The following is a 22479-nucleotide window of genomic DNA, read 5'->3' as shown; positions in this document are numbered from 1 at the left end:
ATCATTTGGTGGCTGGTCTTGTGGTAAAGAGCAGCTTCTCCAAACATGGCCCAGTCCATCCTTGGGTGGCAGACGTCGGCTCTGTTGCGGGCATTGTGCTTTCAGCCCCTTCAGCTTGGAGGGGGCACCAGGGCTTGTGTCATAGTGGTAGGGCCCCCAAGAACCCAGAACCACTTCTGGGGGCTTTATTAGAAGCCATGGATGCTCGAGTCCTGAATAGCAACTCTCAGACACTCTAGGAGTCTTGGCTGGCCAGGAGAGGGGCCCCTCTGGCATCTGGAGACCCCTGCAGGGCCCCCTGATGTGTCTGGGAGTGGGTGAGGCAAACCCCACCCTCTGCACCCTTGTGGCTCCCACCCTCAACAAAGTGAATGGCTTATTTAGGGCCCTGAGTTGGAGCTGGCTGCCCCAGTCTCCCATGCCTTTATACTTAGCCTGAGTTATGTTTTTGCTGAGCCCCTTGTCTTATTCACAGTTGATGTTTTGTATATGAGTGTGGAGCTGGTTTGACATTTAAATATTTAAAGAAAGTAGAACACACTTGCTGCTGAAGATGGGCTCTACTGTGTGGGTGACAGTCCATCGAGGCCCCCGATTATCAACACTCACTGGCAATTCAGGGACCCCTTCCAGCCGGGCTTCTGTGATGATGAACAAGGACCAACCAAGAGAGTGAGTGTCCTTGACCTAGGAACTCTTTAACCCTCCTCCAAGAGGATCATCTCCTTGAGCCCCAAATAACAGCTGACATTGCTTTCTGCAGGGCCCATTACAGCCATGATTTCATTTGAGAGCCTCTCGCAGCATCCCAGGGAAGAAGGGAGGCAGCTCAGGGTAGGGATGGGACTAGCCAGCCCAGGATTCCAACACAATTCCTCCTGACTCCACAAGACTGTGATGCCTCTCCAGAAAGAAAAGGGAAGAATTGTTTTATGAAGAGTTAGGTTGCCTCCCTCTTCACCCATGTTTTGTTGTGTTACTCATATGGGGTGAAAATGCAGCTTGCTTCCTGGAGAATCTCCTCCTCTGGTTCATTGTCTAGACCAAGCCTCTCAAGCTCTTGTGTGTCTGGCTCCTTTCCTGGTGTTGTGACTCCCATAGCCCTTCTCAGAAGAGAATTTCAAATGTATGAAATGAAAAACAGGATTGCAAAGGAAACCAATCAAATTTACATATCTATAGCTTATCTATATTAAAAACAAAATAAAGTTCATGGACCCCTGTTTAAGAACTCCTTATCCTGGACTAACTATAGAATTCTCAGGTGAAAAAAATAATCGATTCCTCCCTTGTCAGAGATTCTGGATCATATCATACCATACACCATGGATCTGGAGTGGGAAGGGACTTTGGAGGTGGGCTAGTGTGGCCTGTCCTTTATTTTACAGATGAGGAAACTCAAGCCCATGGGGGTTCAATTACTTGCTTAGGGTAATCCCAGTTGTGAGCATCAGAGATATAAAGGAAGGTTTTAGGAAGTCCAGAAACCTGTTGGAGGTATTTGCTATAACCCAGACCAAAAGGTATGAGAGCCAGGCTCAGACACTTCCTAGTTGAAAGACCCTGGACAGGTCCTATTAACTACTCTGAGACTCCATTTCCTCATCTGAAAAGCCAGGGTATTAGACTGGATAACCGCTGAAGTAATTTCCAAGTTTATGATCTTGAAACAGATTCTAAACTAAATGACCTTCATCAAAGGTCCAAGGAGCCATCAGAAGGCCATCTTTACCCGCAGTGCTGAGACAAATGAGAGTGAATTTTCTCAGATGGATGTATTCAGGAGAAGCATGGTTGGCCATGACCTTGTGATGGAACTTTCTTGACTGGGTTTCATCCATCCATCCATGCCCATTCAAAGGGTTCATTTTCTCCTGCCCCTGAAGCAGTCGGTCATCTTTTAGGATAATTCCTTCCTGTCTAAAGCAATTCCCCCATCCCCAACTGATTCTAAGACATAGCATGTCCAATCTGACTGAGCTAATTTGCCTAAAACTCTAGTGATGTGGGATCTTGCTAACACTTATAATCATTCAATATTTGCATTTTTTTTTTTTTTTGTGATTTGGACAGCATACAGAATGTACACAAAGATCCTTATCTTCTTTGGAGAGGTAGCTTGTGAACATTTCACAACACTCATGGCTGAAGCCAGGATTATTTCCATTAACTGCATTCCAAGAAGCCTCCTCATTTTCACCAGCTTATACCCTTTTCTTCCCCACCTCCCCAGGGGTGTATTAGAAATCCTATTGTAAAGGGCCAGCATAATTCCCACTCTGGGGAATCTCCCTAATTTGTTGAAGACTACCTGCAATTCCTGTTCATTTTCCTGAGCAGAAAAATATAGAAAAGTCTGTGAACTTTATTTGTGTGTTAAAATTCTAGATATGTATGTAATGATATGTCTTGTAGTTTGGGGTGCTTCCTTCCTAATAAGGACATCTTTTAATTCTCATGTTTTAACCCATTTGGGAGATACTAGTTAATGTAGTCTGATTATGATTTTGGTAGAAAACAGCACTAATAAAGAATTGGGACGTTCCACACCTAATGACAGCAGCTAAGATTCATTGCCTATTCTGTCATGAAATCGATTTTTGTTTTGGAAATGCAGGGAGATGAGGAAATCCTTTTGTTCCTCTTATGGGTACTTTCCAGTGTTGGGAATTTTGGAAAAGATTGTTCAGTGCTTTCAGAAAGAGGCCACTTGACTCTCCTGGGCCTGAGGGGAGCTGCTTTTTAGCTCGGGGTGACTTCTTGATCCCTGTTGAATGTGGCCGTATTAGATTCAGCCCAGAGGAGAGCTTTGTCCTTGGCTTTTACCTCGAGGCCTCTTGTGCGTGGGTTGTTCTTTGTAACCCACTTCTGGTGCTGTTGGACCTGCAGAGAGTCAGCAGAGAAGGGGAAGAAAGCCCTTTGAGTTAAGACTTCTCCCTTGCTTGTTCCATCCCCTAAGGCAACTTGTATTATCGAGCAGCTTCCAACTTTCGAGTGAGTGTTCTTTGCGGGGGCTTTGGAGACGTGGGGCATTGAAGGATGGCTCTTACATAGAGAAGTTATTTAGCCCGAATCCATAGAAGGGGGGGGGCACCCCAGCTTGGATAGAAGCTCAGGACTGTGCTCTCAGTGTTCAGATACCTAACCAGGAGGGATTTAAGAGGTCCTTCCAAAGGTGTGAAGACCGTCTTGTGGCAGAAGCCCAGGTCCTGTGGCCGAGCTGAGGCTTCTACCAGGCCGTTCCACCTACTGCATTGTCACCAGAAGGGTCAGAGCTGATAGAGAAGACAAATGCACTAGCTGTGGAGGGCAGGGGAGAGCCATGTCCCAGCCTTCACGAGGTTCTGCAGTTAGGCCTGGGGTGATGAAGGTAATGAGGTAAGAGGGGCGACAGCCCTGCTCCCTTTATGTGCCCACGGTCTTTCTTTTGTCTTGTCTCTGTGTCCCCAGCACTCAGCATACATAGTGCCCGGTGCATGGTGACTTTGGCCAGTCTTAGGCAAGTCGGGTCCCTCCTGGGGCGGGGCTGGGGGGGCTAGATAAGAACGCCAGTAACACCCCGGAACCACTGGGAGCTGGAGGGCCTCCTCCTCAGATTGTGATGTGGGATTCTTAGTAAGAAGAAGGTGGGTAGAGGAAGGCCCCTGGTACCCACGACACACTCTGATGGGCCGATGACACCAACATCGCCAGAACTCACAGCACTTACTCCGCTTTGCTTTTCCTCATCTTTTCTCAGTTGGCCTTCGTAGAAAAGTGGTGACGGGCAACAGTTAGTATGATGTTCATAGAATCAAAACTAGAAGGAAATGAGTGATAGGAGGCAGTGTCGCCCAGGGGAAAGAGCACTTTGCTGATGAGGAAACTGAAGCCCAGAGAAGGGAGGTGAGTGACTTGTCCAGGGGCACACATCACTAAGTGCCCAGCATCAGAGTTAGGGAGTAGAAGCAGGCCTCCAGCTGAGGGCCCCTTCAGACACCAGCCAACTCCCTGGTTTGCCTTTGGATCCCTCCCCTTTGCCCACACTTCCATTCATGCATGAAGCCAGCCCACTGAAGGTGGGCTTTGTGTGAATGTTGTGCCAACCTAAATAGCTTGGGTTGTGGGCATGGTTGGGGCAGCCAGCTTATTCTTCTGACCCAGAGAATTGGGTGGTTCCAGTCAAAGCACGGCCTGTGGGTACTGACTGGGGAAATGGGCTCTTCCAAACATAGTTTCTGAATGACCAAAATGCTCCACGAAATGCTTTCCAGAAGAATGTGGCCAATGGGGTTGGGGCTGAGGCAAGCCTGTGGCCCCAAAAAGGAAAGCCAGCTGATCTTTGGGTCTTTAGTCCCAGGAGTCATAGAAGGAGGGCAGTGATCAAAAAAGAGAGGAGGCCAAGACCTAAGGCTATGACCGGCTGATTTCAAGAGGCTTCAATATGAGATGGGCTTGAAGGGATCCTGCCACTTTAGCTAATACATTTATTACCGTTTCTTTGCTGAGTATTTGTCATGAACACTTCTGGATTCGATACATTAAGCAATAAAAGCCCATTGGCCTGAGATCCGAGGGCTCCAAGGGTGGCCTTGCCCACACACCTTGCTGTTTTGGTCAGTGAGGGTCTCCTAGGGACTGATTGATGCTCCTGGGCATTTACAGAATGAAGCTGGTGGAAGAGCCCTAGCCCAGCCCCTCTCTCCTGTTTATCCTGTATCCCTTCACCTCCATCCCCAACACTGTTGGGTGGACTGTTCCTCATTACCAGAGAATTTGAGTCATTCCCCTTCTTGTGTGATTGGGATTCTGAAACATTTCTGTATGCAAGGGGCTGATTGAATCCAAGTGTCAGGGCTGCCTCTCCGGCTTGGAGGGAGTGCCAAGCTACAGCTGGGAGACCTGGTTTTAGTTACTACACAAAGGCACTGGCAAGAACCCTGACCCCCTCCAAGTACCCAGAATTCCAAAGGAGCGTCTGCTGCCAACTCTTCCCAGATCAGGGTTTCCTGGTTCATTTCAAGGGCCCCACCACATCCCAGCTCCCGCCTCTTCCCCTGAATCCACCTTTGGTCAGCCCTGGCTTCTCCATCGCCCCAAGGTGGGCATCCTTCATATCCCAGGTGCTGCCCAGCGGCCCCTGGCCATGGACTCACAGTTCAGCAGAGTCAGCCAAGCAGTGGCACATCTGAGGCATCAGTCTCTCGTTTCTTCTCCCCTCTAGAATGTTTTACTGCAAATGGAGTCGACTACAGGGGCAGGCAGAAGTGGACGGCACCGCATGGAGGGAAGGCCTGCCTCTTCTGGAACGAGACCTTCCAGCACCCCTATAACACTCTGAAGTACCCTCATGGAGAGGGGGGCCTGGGAGACCACAATTACTGCAGGTGAGGGAGCTCGGGCAGACAGCAAGGGCAAAGGAAGAGATGGGAGCCTGTCTGAAGGAGGTATGCAGATCAGGTAGTTGGGGAGGGAGGGCCAGGCCATTCAGGAAACCAGGAAAGACATCATTCCAGCTCTGTCCTCTTTTCTCAGCTGGGAAGCAGCCCCTTGGGTCCATGAGAAAAGCATGGGATGTGGGTGTAGGGCCCTGCCCCCCTTCTCCCCAGGGGGCTGTGGGCAAGGCCTTCCTTCTGCGCCTCTGTTCCAGCTCTGTGACTCGAGGGGCTCGTCCTAATGGAGCTCCAATGTCCCTGCCCTCTCTGTGTGTGACCTTCGGGATTTGTGCTCACAAGGACCCCTTTCATCTTGGCCCTTTGTCCCTCCTCCTCGACATCCAGCTTGGGCTCCCATAGTCTGTTGTGGAGAGGGTCCTTGCTCATGTCTCTGATCACTTCCCTTTCTGTGGCTCCCCCATACCATACGTGTGTGGGTGGGGGATAGAATGCTGGACTCTGAGTCAGGAAGACCTGGGTTCAAATGCTGCTTCTGACATCATGACCATGGCAAATCACGAAACCCCTCTGGGTTTTAGCTCCCTTGTCCATCCATAAAATGGGACCATTGATACCTCTAGCAACTGTTCCTCTTTCAAATGAGAGAGCAGGGATAGGGTGTCCAGTGTGCCCCATGAAGGACACCCCCGTGCAGGGATTCCTGGGCCCTGAGGCTGCTCAGGACAGCCTGGGGACAGCTGTTGGTCCTAATCAGACTGGCTCTGTTTGCCCATTGGCTGGGCCTACAGGGCTGCAGAGGCTGAGGGCTTTGGGCCACAGCTGTGCACACTCACCCAGCACTTGAGGTACTTAGGCCCAAGACCCTGGTAACTTGATTCATGGCTCAGGAATTTGTAGCATTTAAGTATTAGAACAGGTGCAGAAGCAGCACTTCCCAGGCCATCGGAAGTGGGAAGCTGTGGCTGCTGGGGGTGCCTTCTGAACCCTCCTGGTTTACCCAGCTATATCAGCAAGCACCCCAGCGTCCCCAGGGTGGCTGCATACACAGGTTCTTGGATCTGCTTTGTTAAAGGAAAGCAACTCAAAATGGGTTAACAAGCTTACTTTAATCAGTCAAATATGTATCGTTTACCTAGTTCAGGGGAAAAAGGTCAGCACCCCAAACTTCAGAGTATACAGACAGAATTATCAAGACAGAGAAACAGATCAAGTAGACAGTTTCCAAACTGTCCAACCATTACATCCATACTAAATCAACATCTGGGTTTTTCAAAGGGGGGGGCCCCTCAACAACGGCTTCCCAGAGTCCCATCTTATCAAATCACAGAACACTTCTCAAAGTGAGCCCCAAAACAAAGCCTCACATCAGGGCTTATATAGCTTATATATTTCCTGGCTCAGAGAATGTAACAACCTTATTGACTCACTGGCCAATCAAGAAGTATCTACCGAAAAACAAGCCTCCCACCCCAGCCTCCAGGTACACTTTAGCCTAGGGGCAGGGAAGATCTTCCAAATTTACATTCCCATTACACCAGCTTGGCCACTCAGTCCTGGACTGGCCCCCACTTCCCTGCTGGGCTCCTGTCTCTGGGGATCCTCTTCTCCCTACAGGCCCTGAGCACACAGGGCAGGTGTGGTCTGCCCCCTCTCCCTCTCTGCCTGGTCCTCACTGCTCCCGCAGGCCCTCGAGGTTGCCTGAATGTCGATGGTCCAGAGCTGTAATAGGCCTTAGAGGACTTCCAGGCCAACACCCTGGGCTCAGTGCTCTCCCAGAGGCCAGATAGCAGAACCCAGATCCTCAACCCCGGTTTCCTCTGATTTCCTTTACTAGGCCATGGCTTGATGGCCAGATGGGTCTTCCCCAATTTTCTGCTTTCATCTGTCCAGAAAGTAAATCTGAATGCCCATTAGGGCTATTCTCTTACCTGATGTTTTCCAAGCAAGCAGGGAGTGCCATGGAGGGAGGCTGAGACCCATTAATCAGTAACTGTTATACAGAATGCAGTGAGACCACCTGTGCAAGGGAACAGCCAGCCCCACCAGCTCCCAGCAAGCCAGACCCAAGGCTTGAGTGGCGAGGCTAGGGAACCCTCCTGGCCCCCCAGCCCCCCTCGCCGCTGCCCTGCACCTCACCCCGGCCCCAGGTGCGGGGAAGACTGACCGCACCAGACCTGAATTACAAGTTCCTACTCCAAACAAGGGGAGAGCCGCCCACAGTTGCCTGGTGGATCTTTATCCCACAGTAGAACAGGTGGGGCCTGAGCCGCTACCCTCAGTAGTGGGGGAATCAGGTGCCCTTGGTTCTTGGAGGTGAAGCTGCTCTGATGGCATTCCCGGTGCCCGGGACATACGGACAAGGGATTGTCTCTAAGGGTTTCACGAAGGATGCAGCTCAGCAAAGCCTTAGTTGAAAGGGGTGGAACCTGATGGCGGCTCCAGCTGGCGTTTCAGGGAGGTTCCATGCCTCCCAGCCGCTTGGATTTCTCTGCCAGAGACACCCAACACCCTGTTTATCTTCAGCATAGACCTGTTCAGTTGGAGATGTCTGAGAGCTGAGAATGATTGTAGCCCATTGCCTTCAGAGGGAGAAGCAGGGCTGGCCAGGGCCCCTGCCTTTGGGCCCAGGAATCAAGGGCCCCATTGTCCTCAGGCTTATCTTGCAGCCTGAGTCGGCTTATCCTCAGCCTGATAGGGGCTGCTCTGAGGCTCCAGGCTCCAGGGCCTTGGCGCCCATTTCCGGCCCAACAAGCGGATCAGGTTTCCAGTGTCCTGGGTCTGGATAAAGGAAAACATGTAGAGGAACTAGGGAAGGGAGAGCTTCTGGTGCCCCCACACCCTGACCAGCATTCAACAGACTCTCCCATTTCTATCCGTAGTTTCTGGTAACTTTGAAGGGAACGTAAAAATGAAGCGAAACTGTTACTGAAAAGAAATCAAAGCCAAGATCATGTAGTCTGCCTGAGTATTCTGACCTGACGGTTGCCTTCAAGTAGGGTTCTGGCCTAAATGGCCCTGTTGCCCAGCCCACAAACCCTCAGGGGGCCTGCCCCCAGTGTGGGTCTCCAGGGCAGCTGGTCTGTGGCATTCCCCCTTTTCCTGCTTGATTTGGCATCAGGGAAGGATAAAGCTTTAGAGCTGGAGGGGACCTCAGAGGCCATCTCATCCTATCTTGACCAGGTCCCTCCTTTTCCTGGTGGCCCCATCCCTTAAAGACTTCCAGTGATGGGAACTTCATTCTCTCTCTCCCAAGGTGTCCCATCCCATTCTGGGACATGTCTGGCTATTAGGATCTAAGATCATGAGATCCTGGCTACAGAACTGGGAGGGGCCTTGGAGGCCCGCCATGTTACAGGGGAGGATGCCGAGGCCCAGGGCATCTGTCACTCGCCTGTCAGTCCCAGAAAGCACCGCAGAGTGTGCTTACTCCTTCTTCCATGTCTTCTGACAGAGCCTCTCTCCATACCCAGGCCCATCTGCTCCAGGCTAAGGGCTCCTGGTTCTTTAGCCCGTGCTGGTACGGCATGGCCTCAGGGCCTCTCCTCTGGTCTGCCTTCTGAGCACACTGCCACTTGTCAGCGATCTTCCTAAAATGTGGTTCCCAGAACTGAACACAATGCCCCAGCTGTGGTGTGCTAAGGGCAGAGGACAGCCATCACTCTGGGATGGCCCTCTCTAAGTACAGGCTGTGGTACCAGCTGGACCACAACAGTCATCTCCCTGAGGCCTGCTTCATGACTCTGGAATTGTATGGACATGGTCCCCCCTCTTTCCCAGCTTCTTCCCACACAGTCCACCACGGGCTTAGATGCCATGGCTCCCCATCTGGTAGGGGCTCGCAACAAGGGGAGGCGTCCAGATGATGGAGACCAAAGGATCGAAGCCAGAAGTATTGCTGACAAGGCCCACAGTGGGATTTTGTGTCTTCTTTTCCCTACAGGAATCCTGATGGAGATGTGAGTCCCTGGTGCTATGTGACCGAGCACGAGGACGGTGTCTACTGGAAATACTGTGAGATCCCAGCCTGCCAGAGTAAGCCGATGGGGGTGGGGGCAGGGAGCAGGGGCCACGTGCTGGATGCCACAAGCCCATGGCCAGGCCCCCAGCACTGGCGATGGATGGGAAGGTCCCTGGTCACTAGGGGGCTGTTCTCTCACCCTCCCTCCCAGATTTTCACAGCTCCCACCAGGGCCTGTTCTAGTGTTTACCATCTTGATAACACACTCAACCTCTGTCTCAGCTGTTAAGCTGTTTTCTTTGTCCTTCTTGGGAATATTGTTGCATCAATAACTTGGGGGGCCTGTGCTTTCAGGGTGTGGGCATTCCCTCCACTGGCTCAGAATGCAGCTCACACTGTGCCCCCACCCCACACCCCAGTATCCCAGTAGACAGTCTGAAAAGGTGCTCTGGGCCCAAACTTATCTGTTTGCGGCTGGCCTGGGGCAGCTGGGAGAGAGGGATGGAGCCCCAGACTTAGAGTCAGGAGGCATGAGCTCAAGCCTCTCGGCACACATGGCAAGGGGGCCATCATGGGCAAGTGGCCTCATCTCTGTGACTAGTTTTCTCATCCACAGAATGGGCTAGTAACACTTGGTCTTCTTATTTCATGAAGTGGTTAAACTGTGGGCCCTGAAACCTCACTTTATATACCGAAGACCTCATTTAACCATATCTGAGGGGAGTGTTAGGTCTGCTTGCCCTGCTCACGCCCAGTAGCTTAATAAGACACAGCAGTGACAAGTCAGGGTAGTGGTGGTAGAAGCCAAAGGAGCTGGCTCCTGGTACCTGCTTCTGGCCCTGCCCGAGAGAACTCTGCCTCCAGGCCCTCAGTTCCCTTATCTGCAGAATGAGAGGATTGGCCTACCTGACTTCTGAGTGCCCTTCTATCCACACTGCTGAGAATTCAGTGCTCTGATATGGCCCTGATCAATATAGGGCCTGGGGGCCAGACTGCCTCCAGTGCCTCCCAGAAGTCAGCATTACCTGGATTTGCCAGTGGTTGGAAAATTGTCCAGAGAGTGAGAAGCCAGCCCCAAACTTGCTGAAACTCCAGACCTGTTTTCCCATTTTTTTCATCCCACCTTTGGAAAAACTTGGGTTCCTTTCCTTTTACTTAGCACAAAATCATCAGTTTGGGATTATTTACTGCCTTGGATTTCCTTGGACAAATGAGCTTTCCTCTCTGTGCCTGTTTTCACATATGTAAAAATAAAAAATTCGTGTCGTGGAGTTCACAACTTCTGAGGTCCTCCCAGCCCAAGGCCTCTGGGCTCCCCAAGGCCCCTGGGCTCTGGACTTCTCGTCACATGGGCATTGTGTGGAGAGGATGGGCACCTCCATGCACTCCATCTGGGAGCTCCCACAGAGCCGCATGCTTCATCCCAAGCCACGGGGAGCTCTCCTAGCTTAGTGCTGATGGGAGCCGATGAGATCCTCTGGGTGGGCCTCCCACTCCCTGACCTATGACCTCAGCCCAAGCATCTTGGGGTGACCCGCTCTTCCATGATGCTCATCTGGCCTGGGTGAGTTAGCTGTGTGCTCACTCTCTGCCCTTTGTTCTCCTAGTCACCAGTCTGCTGTGTGCAGAGAACATATCCCATTGGGGTTGGGGCTGGAGCTGGGGGCCAAAGGGAAGCCATCGAACAGTCTCTGGCCAGCTCACCAGAGTCTCCCTTTCAGCTCCACTTCCTGTGCCTCTCCCTTGGTCTGAATTCTCTTTCATACCCACCAGTGTCCAAGACCATCCCCTCCCCCCACTGCTGGCACCTGGCCCTGTTCCTCTTCCCACCTGTGCGTCATCATTCATTCACAAAGCCGAGAACCCTGACTGGGAGGAGCCCTTTTCCTCGGGCACTTAGTCAAGTTTTAAAAATGGAAAACATATCTCTTGGCTCTCATTTCTAAAGGAATAAGAGGAGAACAGACTGTCCTCGGTCCATTTCTTCTGCACAAAGATGGCCTTTTAGTGCCCGCTGGAGTCTGGGCTAGGGAAGAGGGGATCAGCATCTGGAATCTTGTCCACCCCGCCCAAGCAGGCATGGCCCTGTGGAGCCTAGGCTCTGGGGGAAGAAGCTGCAGCAGTGTGGGTCAGACTGCCCAGATTGTGCCCTTCCAGTTCTGAATGCCAACCTGATGGGGCCTTCCCTGTCCCAAGGAGAAAAGCCCTCACAGTGAACTTCACAAAGCCCCATGATATAACCCTGCTGCAAGGGTTTCTAGGTGGAATTTGCCATCGTTTGTACAGAAGAGTGTGAGTGTTTCCTTGGAGGTTTAGTGGTGCTTAGCTGTTGAAAAGACCTCTTCTTTCAGGCAGAGACCCACAAGGAAAGCCAAGAGCCTCCCCATTCTGTTCTGAGAAGGACGTCTTACTACTGGCGTGTCTGATCACACAGTGGAGACCCTCTCTGGTGCCTCTGCTCTAACCAGAGACCTTGCTAATTGCCCAGAGCACCCGACAGAGCCCCAGCCTGACTATTTTAGGCCAAGTTTGCCCTATTTATGGACAAGGAGTCATAATTTTCCTGAATAATACTCCCCCTCTGTCTGAAGCCTGTCTATTCATTAAACTGATCATATGGGAAAATGCCTTGGCTATGCTCAGATCCCTGGGAAGTTCCCATCTGCCCAGATTGGACCCAGCAGGAATTGGGGGCAGGAATATTTACAGACAAAGGCAAGGCTGGTTGAATGGGGGGTCCTTGTGTCAGAACTAGATTTCCTTCTCTACAGCTTATGAGGGAGGGTGCTGATAAACAGGGGGGAGACCAAACTCTATGTGCTTGTGACCTGCCCTTCCTGCCTAAATAAAAGCTCAGAAGGAAGTGGGGGCCAGCCTCCTCCAACCATCCGACAGCACATTTCTCAGTGGCATCAGGAGTTAAAGTGTTTTTCTTTCTCGTCACCAGAGGAATGACGATAGATTTTGAAAGCAGGGACTCATGTACGGCAAACCACCAAGCTCACCTCCCCCAACTCGAGCAAGGTCTTGGAGTCAAAGGGGGTTTGATGGTGGAGGGGGGGAGTCACACAGCTGACTTCCTGTCCAGTTTCTGTCTCCGGCAGGCCCGCCACCCTTACCACTGACGGTCAGTAAAGACCAGGCTGGGCACAGGCCCAGCCCGTGCTCACCATTCCCCTCTGAAGGCCTCCCTGTAACTAGAGGAACACTTTGGAAGTGGCCTTTGGGAGACCTTTCTTCCCAGAAGGTGCTTTCTCATCAGTCAGCAATCAGCTAGCTTTGACTAATTGCCTGCTTTTCCCCCAGCAGTGTGCTAGATATCAGGGCTCCATCTCATCTATAGGAGTCTTTCTTATCATCGCAGGATCTGAAATAAGAATATGCCAGGCCTGGCTCTGTGATAATTGGCTCTTTACAAAGTGCCTCCCATAATTCTTATGTCTCTCCATGTCCCATCTTTGGTGCTTTTGCACTGACCTACCCCGTGCCTGAAATGCCCTCCCTCTTCACCTCAGCCTCTGAGAATCAGTCCCTGACTTCCTTCCTTCAAGGTTTAACTCGTAGGCCATCAGGCCCACCCTGATTCTCCTTTCAACACTCTGCCTCCAAACTCTCTCCCCAGTGGAATGTAAGCACCTTCCTGAGGGTCAGGATCACCTCACCTTGTCTTTGTACCACCAGGACCCACAGAAAGTAGTTGCTTGTTGAGCACTCAGTTCTTATTTGAGGGTCAGCCCAAACTACATTCAATCTGCTTTTTAAATGCCGCTTACACAATGATAACCTTCAATTGTCGGCCCTTACGCTAAGTTCTGAAGACCCAAAGATAAAGCCCAGGCCATTCCTGCCTATTGGCTATCATTCTGCCAGCTCCGATGGCTATTAATGGACTGAATACATAGTATCTGAAGATGTTTCCTAGCCTGGAGTTGTAGACCATGAGGTTTGGGGGGGATTTTAGGGGCCACCTGGTTCAAGGCCCTCATTTTCAGAGAAGGAAATAGAAGTCCAGAGAGGGAAGGGAATGTGTGGGAGTCTGTACAACAGATTAGTGATAGCCTTAGAAGGAAAGAATAAGCAGATAGTGTTTCCTTTCCATTCCTAATGATCAACTTTTATTTGGGTTTTTTTTTTTTTTTTCACTTTCCTAGGAGGTGCTAAGAGCAGAGATGGGCATATTCTCCTAGGCCATGCTCAGAGTCCTTTGAAGTCCCTTGCCTTATCTTTTCAGTTGATCCAGATTTAATTCCTTCTTGGGCCTAGATGATTGAGCTGTTGTCTAGTTTGGCCACCAGGACCAGAGTTCTTTAAGGGGGAGCCCATTGAGACCTTCTGGCTACTGACTCTGGGACAGTCTGTGCTAAGCACCAGAAAAAAGCTTAATTTATTAAACAATTTTATTATTTATTAAACAACATTAAACTCTTAACTCTTTTTTTGATTTGCCATGTAACCTTTGACAAGTCATCTTTCTGAGCCTCCATCCCTTCTCTGTAAAATAGGGATGATAAATCTGACCCTGCTTTCCTTCCAGAGTTACTGTGAAGGTTTAAAGACAGGATAATTATAAAGTGCTTCGAAGGGCAGGAAGTGATCTGTAAACCTAAGGGATCATGATCATAATGGTGGTAGTGATGGTGGTGACAATGGTGGTGATGATGGTGGTGATGGTGGTGATGGTGATGATGGTTTATTACTTAGGCAAGAGCACAGGTGGGTGAGATGTTCTTCTCATAACCTTTTTCCATGGTGATAGGTTGGGTCCCAAATTGGATTTAGGTCATCCTTATGTGCAGGGACCTGGTTTTAGCACCGTATTGGAAACAGAGAAGAAGGAGACATGGTCCCTGCCTTTGTTAAGGACAGTAGGAAGGACAGGCATGTGGAGGAATAACTCTAGAAGGCAGCATTTGTGGTTTGGGACTTGAGAGAGTTACCAGCAGATGCTGGAGATACCTTGTAATTCCAAACTGGGGATTGTGGGAATATCAGGAGGGCCCCGTGGAGGAGGCAGTATTTGTGTGGGGTCAGGAATCACACTGGCAGAAATGAGGCAGAAGGGAGCTCTGGGCAGAATGGGTGCTGTGAAACCCTGGAGTGTTGTACTGGGAGGGGCCTTAGAAATCATCTGTTCACCCCGTCTCCATTTTACAGATGAATAAACTAAGACTCAGAGTCACGCCCCTCATAAGCTCAGACTGAGTCTAGGGCCTTCCTCATGCACCAGGCTACATCTGTTTGGGAATGGCTGCTAGTCCATTTTGGGTGGCACACAGGGGAGGCAGTGGGAGGTATGCCATGGAAGGTAGTGAGTTCCCTGTCACCATAATGACAATAATAGCTACTATTTCTGTTGTGCTGTAAAGTTTGTACACTTTACACATACTATCTCATTTTATCCCTTAAGGAGCCCTGAGAGGTAGGTGCTATTATTTTACAGATGAGGAAACTGAGGCAGATGGGGTCAAGTGACTTGGCCAGGTCACACAGTGAGTCCGTGTCTGAGGCAGGATTTGAACCCTGGTCTTCCTGACTCCAGGTCCAGTGATCTGTCTGTATCCTTAGTGATGACTGCTTTATTCCCAAAGATTTTCAAACTAATCACTTGAAGGGAAACTGTCTGGGGGTGCTTATCTTTCAGGTGGGGCCTTGGCTCTTAGGACTTTCTGAGGTTCCTTCTAACTGTAGGAGTCTTTGATTCCTTTAATCAGATAATGTCCTGGGCACATTGATAAGGACCTTGTTGGCCCTACTCAATGAAGATTTATTTTAGGAATCTGTAACCAAGTCAAGGGAGTTGTGGGGGGGGCAAGCTACACTGCCTGTTGAGAATTGGGGTAGCAGAGCTATAATTCAGGACTTCAGGGGTCTCTGACTCCCCCCAGTGCAGAGTGTGTCTCCTCCTGTGGCTCCCAAGACTCATCCCCTGGCCTTTGAGCTGGCACAAGGCCTTACCTGCAGGAGCCCAAGGTTGCCCCTCTGGTAAGAAGAAGCAGTGGAGGGAGGCACAGGTCCTCACAGAATCGTAGGGCTGGAAGGGACCTCATCGCCCTCTGGTCCTGCCTGTGTTTGACCAGGAATTCCTTCTCCACCATCCCTACCAGATGACCTTTTCACAAAGACCCATGGGGAGGAGGGTCCTGCCATCCCCCAGTGGTGACCCATTGTGCTCTGGGACGGGTGAGATCAGGAGCCTCCAAGCCCACATCGCCCTTCTCCTGCCCACTCTCCCCCCATGGCTTCCGGCTCATTGGATCTCGGCGTGGGAGGCACTACAGCATTTCTGTTCTGTACTAGCTGTGCCCAGAGCTCACAGCCGCATCTGGGAATCGTGAAAGCCGTGGCTGAATTGGTTGGCGACAGGAGGTCTGCAGCTCTCACTGCTCGTGGAGAGCCATTTTCTTTCCTTTCCTGGTTTCAGCCAATCCCAAGCCCCAGGAGTGGAGCAAGCTATGATGGTATCCAGGAGGCATTCCCTGTCCAGCGGGACGGCCTGGAGCAGACAGTGAGCTGCCTCTGCGGGGGTCTGGGCCAGCTGTTGTCAGCTGGGAATGTGCACTCCAGGAGAACTCGGCATGAAAACCTGCATAGCAGCTTCCCCCAGAGGCCTGGCATCTGGGGCAGCCGGAGCCTCCGGGGCGGGGGCAGGGGGCATCGTCCTGGGGGCGCCAGCTCCAGACCAGTAAAGCCCTTTCCATTATCTCACATTATCTCATAACAGGGCAAGGTCTCCTAGCTCTGGATCTAGGACCTCAGGAGAGATCATTATTCCCGTTGGATAGAGGAGAATTGGGATGAACCTCTCCCAGAGGGAGGAATCTGAGAGGAAGAGAAGGAAGATGGGAAGGCAGGGGCTGAGCCCCCTCTCGATAAGCCCTTCCTGAGTGTCTTGAACCTGGAGTTGGCAGTAGCAAGCATGACAAACACTGCCCACGCTGTTTTCTCCGGAGGGACGAGCTCAGGGTTCGTCTGATGGTCTTGTGTCCAGGGCCAGGAAGGTGTCTGTCTCCCTTGGCCCTTTCCTTCCTGCTCTGCCTCTTGTCTCTTCTCGCTGAGGGATGCTTGTTGCCATGTGGCAGCAGCCTCTGCTGCCCGGACCGCTTGCCCTTCTTGGGGTCAGGCAGGCCCAGGGAGCACACTCGGGAGACCCTCACTGGTGACTCTCCTCATACCCAATGGTGTGAGCAGGTCTGGAGCAGACATACTTTTGAATTGTCCGTGAAAAGAAGCGTTTCTGGACCAAATAGGTGATTCCCTCAAAGACTGTTCCAAGACCACAGAATGTTGGCCTCTCCTGGAACACCTCCAGAGGCAGCCCTGTCATGCATTCCGTGCCTCCGATCATTAAGAAGCTTTTCCCACATCAAGCCTCTCTTGGCCTGTTTTCACCTCCCTCCCCTCTCCCCCCACACTCCTGGCTCTTCCCTGGGGCCAAGGAGACACTTCTAACCCTCTTTCCAGAAAATGGGCCTTCGGGGTCTTGAAGAGGCCTCTCATCCCCCTGAAAGGTCTCCTCCAGGCTGACAGCACCCTTCCCCCCCAGTGTCTTCACCTGCTGCTGCTAGGGCAGGAACTCAGGCCCCATCTTAACCTCCTGGGGCCTCTGAGCACTCCCCAGCCAATCAGTGGAGCTGGAGCCAGAGCCCTTGGGCTGGAACTTTGACCCTGCCATGGCCTTCCTCTGGAAAGAAAAGTCACAGGGTTGGCAGGTACCTCAAGAGTAGCCTGGGCAGCCAAGACCTGGGCCCCTGATCTCCTCAACCACACACAGCGAACCATCTTGCACCCTCTGTTCAAGGCCGGCAGGAGGGGAGGCAGCCCCCAGCTCCGCTTGTGCCATGCAGCCCCAACCTGCTCCTTTTGAGCTTGCCCCATCTCCTCCAGGCTCTGTCCTGGGGGCCCAGCAGTGGACACCTCGGTCCCTCTTGGGTGTGAGGCCAGCTGTCGAGGGTCTCTCTCCCCTCCTCCAAATCCTCATATGCAGATGGACATTGGGGGCTTCCCTACTACACACACCTTTTAGAAGAACAAGTGATTCTTTGAAATTTGAAGTAAAACTTTGGATTTTAGGCCCTTGGAATTCAGTAAACTGAGGTAGAATTAATTTTTTTTAATTGGGGGAGGGAGCATGTACCTTGTGAAGTTTGAAGAAGAGGATATTATCTGAGATAGTCCAAATAGATTGTCTCCCTCTTCTTTGCTCCCTCCCTCCTTTACTTTCCTCTTTCCTTCCTCCCTCCTTCCTTTCGTTCCCTCCTTTCTTCCTCCCTCCCTCCTTTCCTTCCCTCCTTTCTTCTTCCCTCCCTCCTTTCCTTCCCTCTTTTCTTCCTTCCTCCCTCCTTTCTTCCTCATTCCCTCCTTTCCTTTCCTCTTTTCTTCCTCCTTCCTTCCTTTCCTTCCCTCCTTTTTTCTTCCCTCCCTCCCTCCCTTCTTCCCTTCCTTTTTTCCTCCCTTCCTCTCTTCCTTCTCCCTCCTCCTGTAACTCTCTGTCTTGGCCAGACCCTTCCAAGACATTTGCTGAGCACAGTGTCCTTAGTTAGCTTCTACGGGTTTCAAAGTGTTGGTGCTAACAAAGGATCATTTGTAGTTTGAGGTGATTTTTAAAGAACTCAAACTGAAGAGGGAGAATGCACAATAATGCCCCAGAGATCTTAATGTGGCCCTGGAAGAAACAAAGATTGGAAACAAACATGTTTCTTCAAACTGGGTTGGTTGATCCCCCCTGGAATTCCGTGCACGGGCATGGGGAGGCCACGGCCATCCCTCGTCCAGCAGGCTTGCTTCAGCCTGTGTGGGATCTCAGCTTCTCTGGGGCAGCCAGAGGATTGGAGCCAGTTAACAAGCATTTCTCAAGTGCCTGCTGTGGCCCGGGGAGGCAAAGAAAGGCCCAAACAGGCCCTGCCTTCCAGAGCTCTGGGTCTGAGGGGGACAACGAGGTGGAGATAAGCACCTGCATGCTGAGGGCAATCTGGGAGGCTTCCTGGAGAGGGCAGGACTTTAGCAAGGCTCAGGGGAAAGCTGGGAAGTCCAGATGGGGATGAGGAGGAAGAAAATTGCAGACAAGGAGAATGGCCAGCGTCTCTGGAGGAGGCTAGGAAGAAGGCTGGAGATGGAGGGCTTTGAACAGAAGCCGGCTCCTGCTTTAGCCTGAAGGGTGACGGGTTAGAGCAGTCCTGAGGCCAGTGGAGGGTGGATTGGGGTGCAGAGTGATGAGGGTCTGCAGCAGGGATGGGACAGAGGCAGAGGAGGGAAGAGGCGCTGCCCTGTAGAGTCAGTGGGGCTGGGTGAGCTAAGAGTGGAAGGGCAGGGCTGGCGCAGAGGCTGCCTGGCAAGACAGCAGTGCCCTCAACAGTAACGGGAACTTTGGAAGGGGGAGAAGGATAACGAATGAGGCCTGACCAGTGTGTGCCACCTAGCTGGGCCTTGGCAAGTTGTGCAAGAGTCTTCCTGGCCTGGAGTGGAAGGGGAAGGGCCCTGCTCTGTGCCGGGCACTGTAGCTCACCACTTTTTACAAATGTCGTTTCATTTGATCTTCACAACTGCCCCGGGAGGCAGGTGCTATTATTATTTTCATTTTAGAGATGAGGAAACTGAGGCTGACTCCAGACTCAGTAGAAATGACTTCTCCTAAGCCCCTTGTTTTACAGGGGGCTACCCCCAGGACACGCCAAAGGCCTCATGCCGGCTAATGACTGTGAGGGGATTTGGACTCTGAGGACCTGGCCCTGCTGCTGACTGGCTGGGTGACCTTGGTCCAGTCACTGTCTCTGGTTCTCAGTTCCACAGCCTCCAGACAAATTCCCTCTCTTAGGCTTGAATTCTGTCAACTTCAAGGAGACTTTGTTCAACACGCAGTGAGCCCTGCCCCACACCCAGCCTCCTGCTGCGCCATCCCCGGTGAATGCCCTGTTCCCCTCGTGAGTCCCTATCCACACTGCCGTTGGCTTGCTTTCCTTTCTCTTTAGTCTGTTGCTGTCTTCTCTATCCAGAGAGCCTTCCTTTCTCCGTTTATCCCCCCTCCCTTATCCAGATGGTCATCCGTTGTGATCAGGGAAGATAGCAGCAACTCGTGTGGATGCAGCACCTGCAGGTTCAGTAAGCCCTTTGGGAGGAAAAGAAGCCGTTCCCGCACACGGCAGCCGAGTGTGGTCGGCCCAGCAGCGGTGCAGCCTCAGCCGTGGGCCTGCCTCTGCAGGAAGGGGAGGACAGCGGCTTCCTTGCCCTCCACTCTTTCTGTCTCCCTGCGGCCCTTGTATACATCTTAGCCTTGCCCACCTTGCCATGCACCAGCTCATGGACGCCCCCAGATCCTTCATCTCCTTCGTTTTTTATGGCACATTTATATTTCATGAGAGTCACGGACCAGATCTTGTCTGGCCATTCCCCACACCTGCCTTTTCCGTCTTCTCATGTGTTGTTTCTTCGAGGTTCCTGGCTGTCCTTGCACGAGCCCCTGCACCTCCTGGCCCCCAGCCCCCAGCACCAGGATTCTCTCTTTCCTCATCTTCACCTCCTGATTTCCTTCAAATCTTGGCTAGAGCTCTGCCTAGAAAAGGCAAGAAGCCTTTTCTGCTTCTTCTTAAGTTAGTGCCTTCTGTCTGAGATTACCCCAAATTGTTCCTCAAGAGGGAGCAGAGAACCCAGGGTAGAACCCTGAGAGACACACAGGGTATGAGGGCCTGACCTGGAGGAGGCCCCAGCAAAGGAGTCAGAGAAGGTCAGAGAGGGAGGAGAGCCAGGAGAGATGGCGTCCTGAACCCCTGGAGAGAAGCGAGGATCCAGGAGGAGAGAGCCATCAGCTGTCACAGGATCCAGAGGGGGAGGGCAAGGACTGTGGAAAGGCTGTTGGGGTGGCCGGTGACTTTGGAGAGAGCCGTGTAGGCATGACAGGGGAGAGTGCGTTCACCAAGGGATGGAGATGGTGAGAAGAGAAGGGGGCTTGGGAGAGAACTGGGGGGTCAAGGGATTGAGGTCACAGTGCGGATGAAGAGTCAGGCCAGGTTAAGGGAAGCAGAGGGTAGGAGGGTTTCAGAAGAGAGTCTGTGGGTGATGGTGAGATCAGGGGTATGGCCACCTTCGTGCATGGCTGAGGGGGGGTGGAGGGGAATAGGATGAGGAACCGGGGGTAGGGTGTTTGAGGGAGAGTCAGTACATGTGCTGCAGTCCCCTAGAATAAAGGCAGGAGTGGAAGGAGAGAAAGATTGGGAGCCCTGGCCTGAGCTCTGAGGAGGTAAGGGGAGCCACCTGGGGGCCGCAGCCACCAGGATTCACACCCAGGCCCTCTTGACTTCACATCCACTGTTCTGTTCTGTCCACAGGCACACTGCCCTTGTTTGGACCTTCTAGTGGCCTGAATGCCTCGTTTGCAGACCAAAGCTCCCCTTCCTAAAAGCCCTGTACTCTACAGCACCCTACTTGGGGGGGGGGGGGGGGCTTTCTTTATGGTTTGTGCCCTGGGCCCTTTTGCAGGGATCCTGAACCACACTGGATAGGAGGGGAAGGGGCATTGGGGGGGGGGGAACGGTAAGCCCTGCCTCCCCCTCCTCCACCTGCCTCTCATATTTAAAGAGAGATTATCTGCACCTTCAGAATGAGCTAGTCTCAAAGCCAAGGTTGTCTTCTGCCTTTGATGCATCCCACAAAGCTTATTAGAGTGGGCTGTGCCATGTCTGATGACCCAGATGGCTGGCAGTAGGAATGGGGCAGCTCAGAGCCCTGGCTGCTGTGGAGACCCGGCTGCACCTTGTGTCATGTCCTTAAGCCCCCATCCCCTCACCCTCGATGGCTGAGCAGGCCCCTAATCACTGAGGAGGCCGAAGGGGAGGAGACCAGCTTCAGCGGCTCCTCCAGAGGGTTCAAGGGGGATGGATTCAAGTGTCTGCTGCTTATTTATTCCCTGTATGACCTTGGGAGAATCATTTCCCAGGCAGGCTTAGCATGAGGTCAGGAGACACAGATGAGTTTCCTGGCCCCTCTCACTTCTGGAGAGACGAGGCCACAGTCCTTGACGAACCCTGGAGAGAGACCCTGACAGAGGCTCCCGCCCTGTCCTTGTGCCACTCTGAAGGACAATCTACTTCTGTCCATTTGAGCCACCTTGTGTCTTTGGGAGTCCTTCGTGGTGGGGAGAGACCCCTGGGTCTGGGGTCTGAGGTCCAGTCTCTGCTAATTATCACACATGTGCCCTTCAGAGGCTGTGTGGTACAGTGGTCAGAGCTCTGGCTTTGGACAAGCCCCATCCCTCCAGGTCTCAGCTTTTCCTCCATTGCAGAGTGAGAGGGGGAGAATGAGACGGCCTCTGTGCTCCCAGTTCTGAGCCTCGTGACCCTTTGAGTTCTCTGGCTTCAGTTTCCTCCTCAGTAAAGTGGAGGTTGGATGAGTTGGTCTCCAAGCGCCCTTCTAGCTCCCACGTTCTGGGGCCGCCACAGGTGTTTAAGGGGAGCCCACATGCAGCATCTCCTGACACGCCCAGCTCACGCTGGACCTTCTTAGCAGAGGCGTGTGACTGACTATGGAAGCTGGCCTTCCTACTGCCCTGGCACCTGGATTTCTCAACACAGGCACATGTGGGCCATCCCAGGGGACAGAACTGGCACCCCCATGCTAGCCCCCATGTTCAGGGGCTCATTGGCCCAAAGACTGGGGAGGGGGAGATGATATTGCTGGACCATGCCAGCATTCTCCTCGTGGGCATTTTCTTCTGTGGCCACTCTCGCCACTGGGGGTCTTCTCCATTATTCCTGGCTCCTGTCATTAGGCTGCAGGTGTCCAGCTTTATGTTTGTGGGGTAGGGGGAGCTTCTGCTATGCAGCACCCTGGATCCAGGGGTGCAATCTTCTCAACAGCCTGGGCTGGCAGAGGGAGCCCTGCCCTTGGGACAGATCTCTCTTCTGCCCTCCTTGTGGGCTTGGGCACATCATCTCCCCTCTCTGGATGTGTAGAAAATGAGGGGATTGGACTCACTGGTTTTAATATCCCTCCCAGCTCTGTCTGACATTTCATGTTCTAGGTTCTAAGGCTTCTCCCAGCTCTGACATCCCCTGTTCTAAGTCCTTTCCCAGCTCTGTTATTCCCTCTTCTAAGGCCCCTCCCAGCTCTGACATCCCCTGTTCCGAGGCTCCTCCCAGCTCTGACATTCCCTGTTCT

At 52.3% G+C, this 22479-nt stretch overlaps 1 protein-coding gene across 1 annotated transcript in view; it reads left to right on the top strand.

Annotated features, from left to right (window-relative positions):
* KREMEN1 (kringle containing transmembrane protein 1) overlaps window positions 1-22479 on the top strand; it is a 46061-nt gene that overhangs the window by 12429 nt on the left and 11153 nt on the right. The window contains exons 2-3 of the mRNA XM_069081808.1: window positions 5204-5366; window positions 9316-9407. Of these exons, the coding sequence (XP_068937909.1) occupies window positions 5204-5366; window positions 9316-9407 (255 nt within the window). The remainder of the gene's footprint in view (window positions 1-5203; window positions 5367-9315; window positions 9408-22479) is intronic.

The sequence above is a fragment of the Petaurus breviceps genome, unplaced genomic scaffold, assembly GCF_028583685.1.
Source record: "Petaurus breviceps papuanus isolate PSGF00001 unplaced genomic scaffold, PetGlider_PUasm1.0 99, whole genome shotgun sequence".
Classification (NCBI taxonomy): Eukaryota; Metazoa; Chordata; class Mammalia; order Diprotodontia; family Petauridae; genus Petaurus; species Petaurus breviceps.
This window is presented reverse-complemented; position numbering and strand designations above follow the sequence as displayed.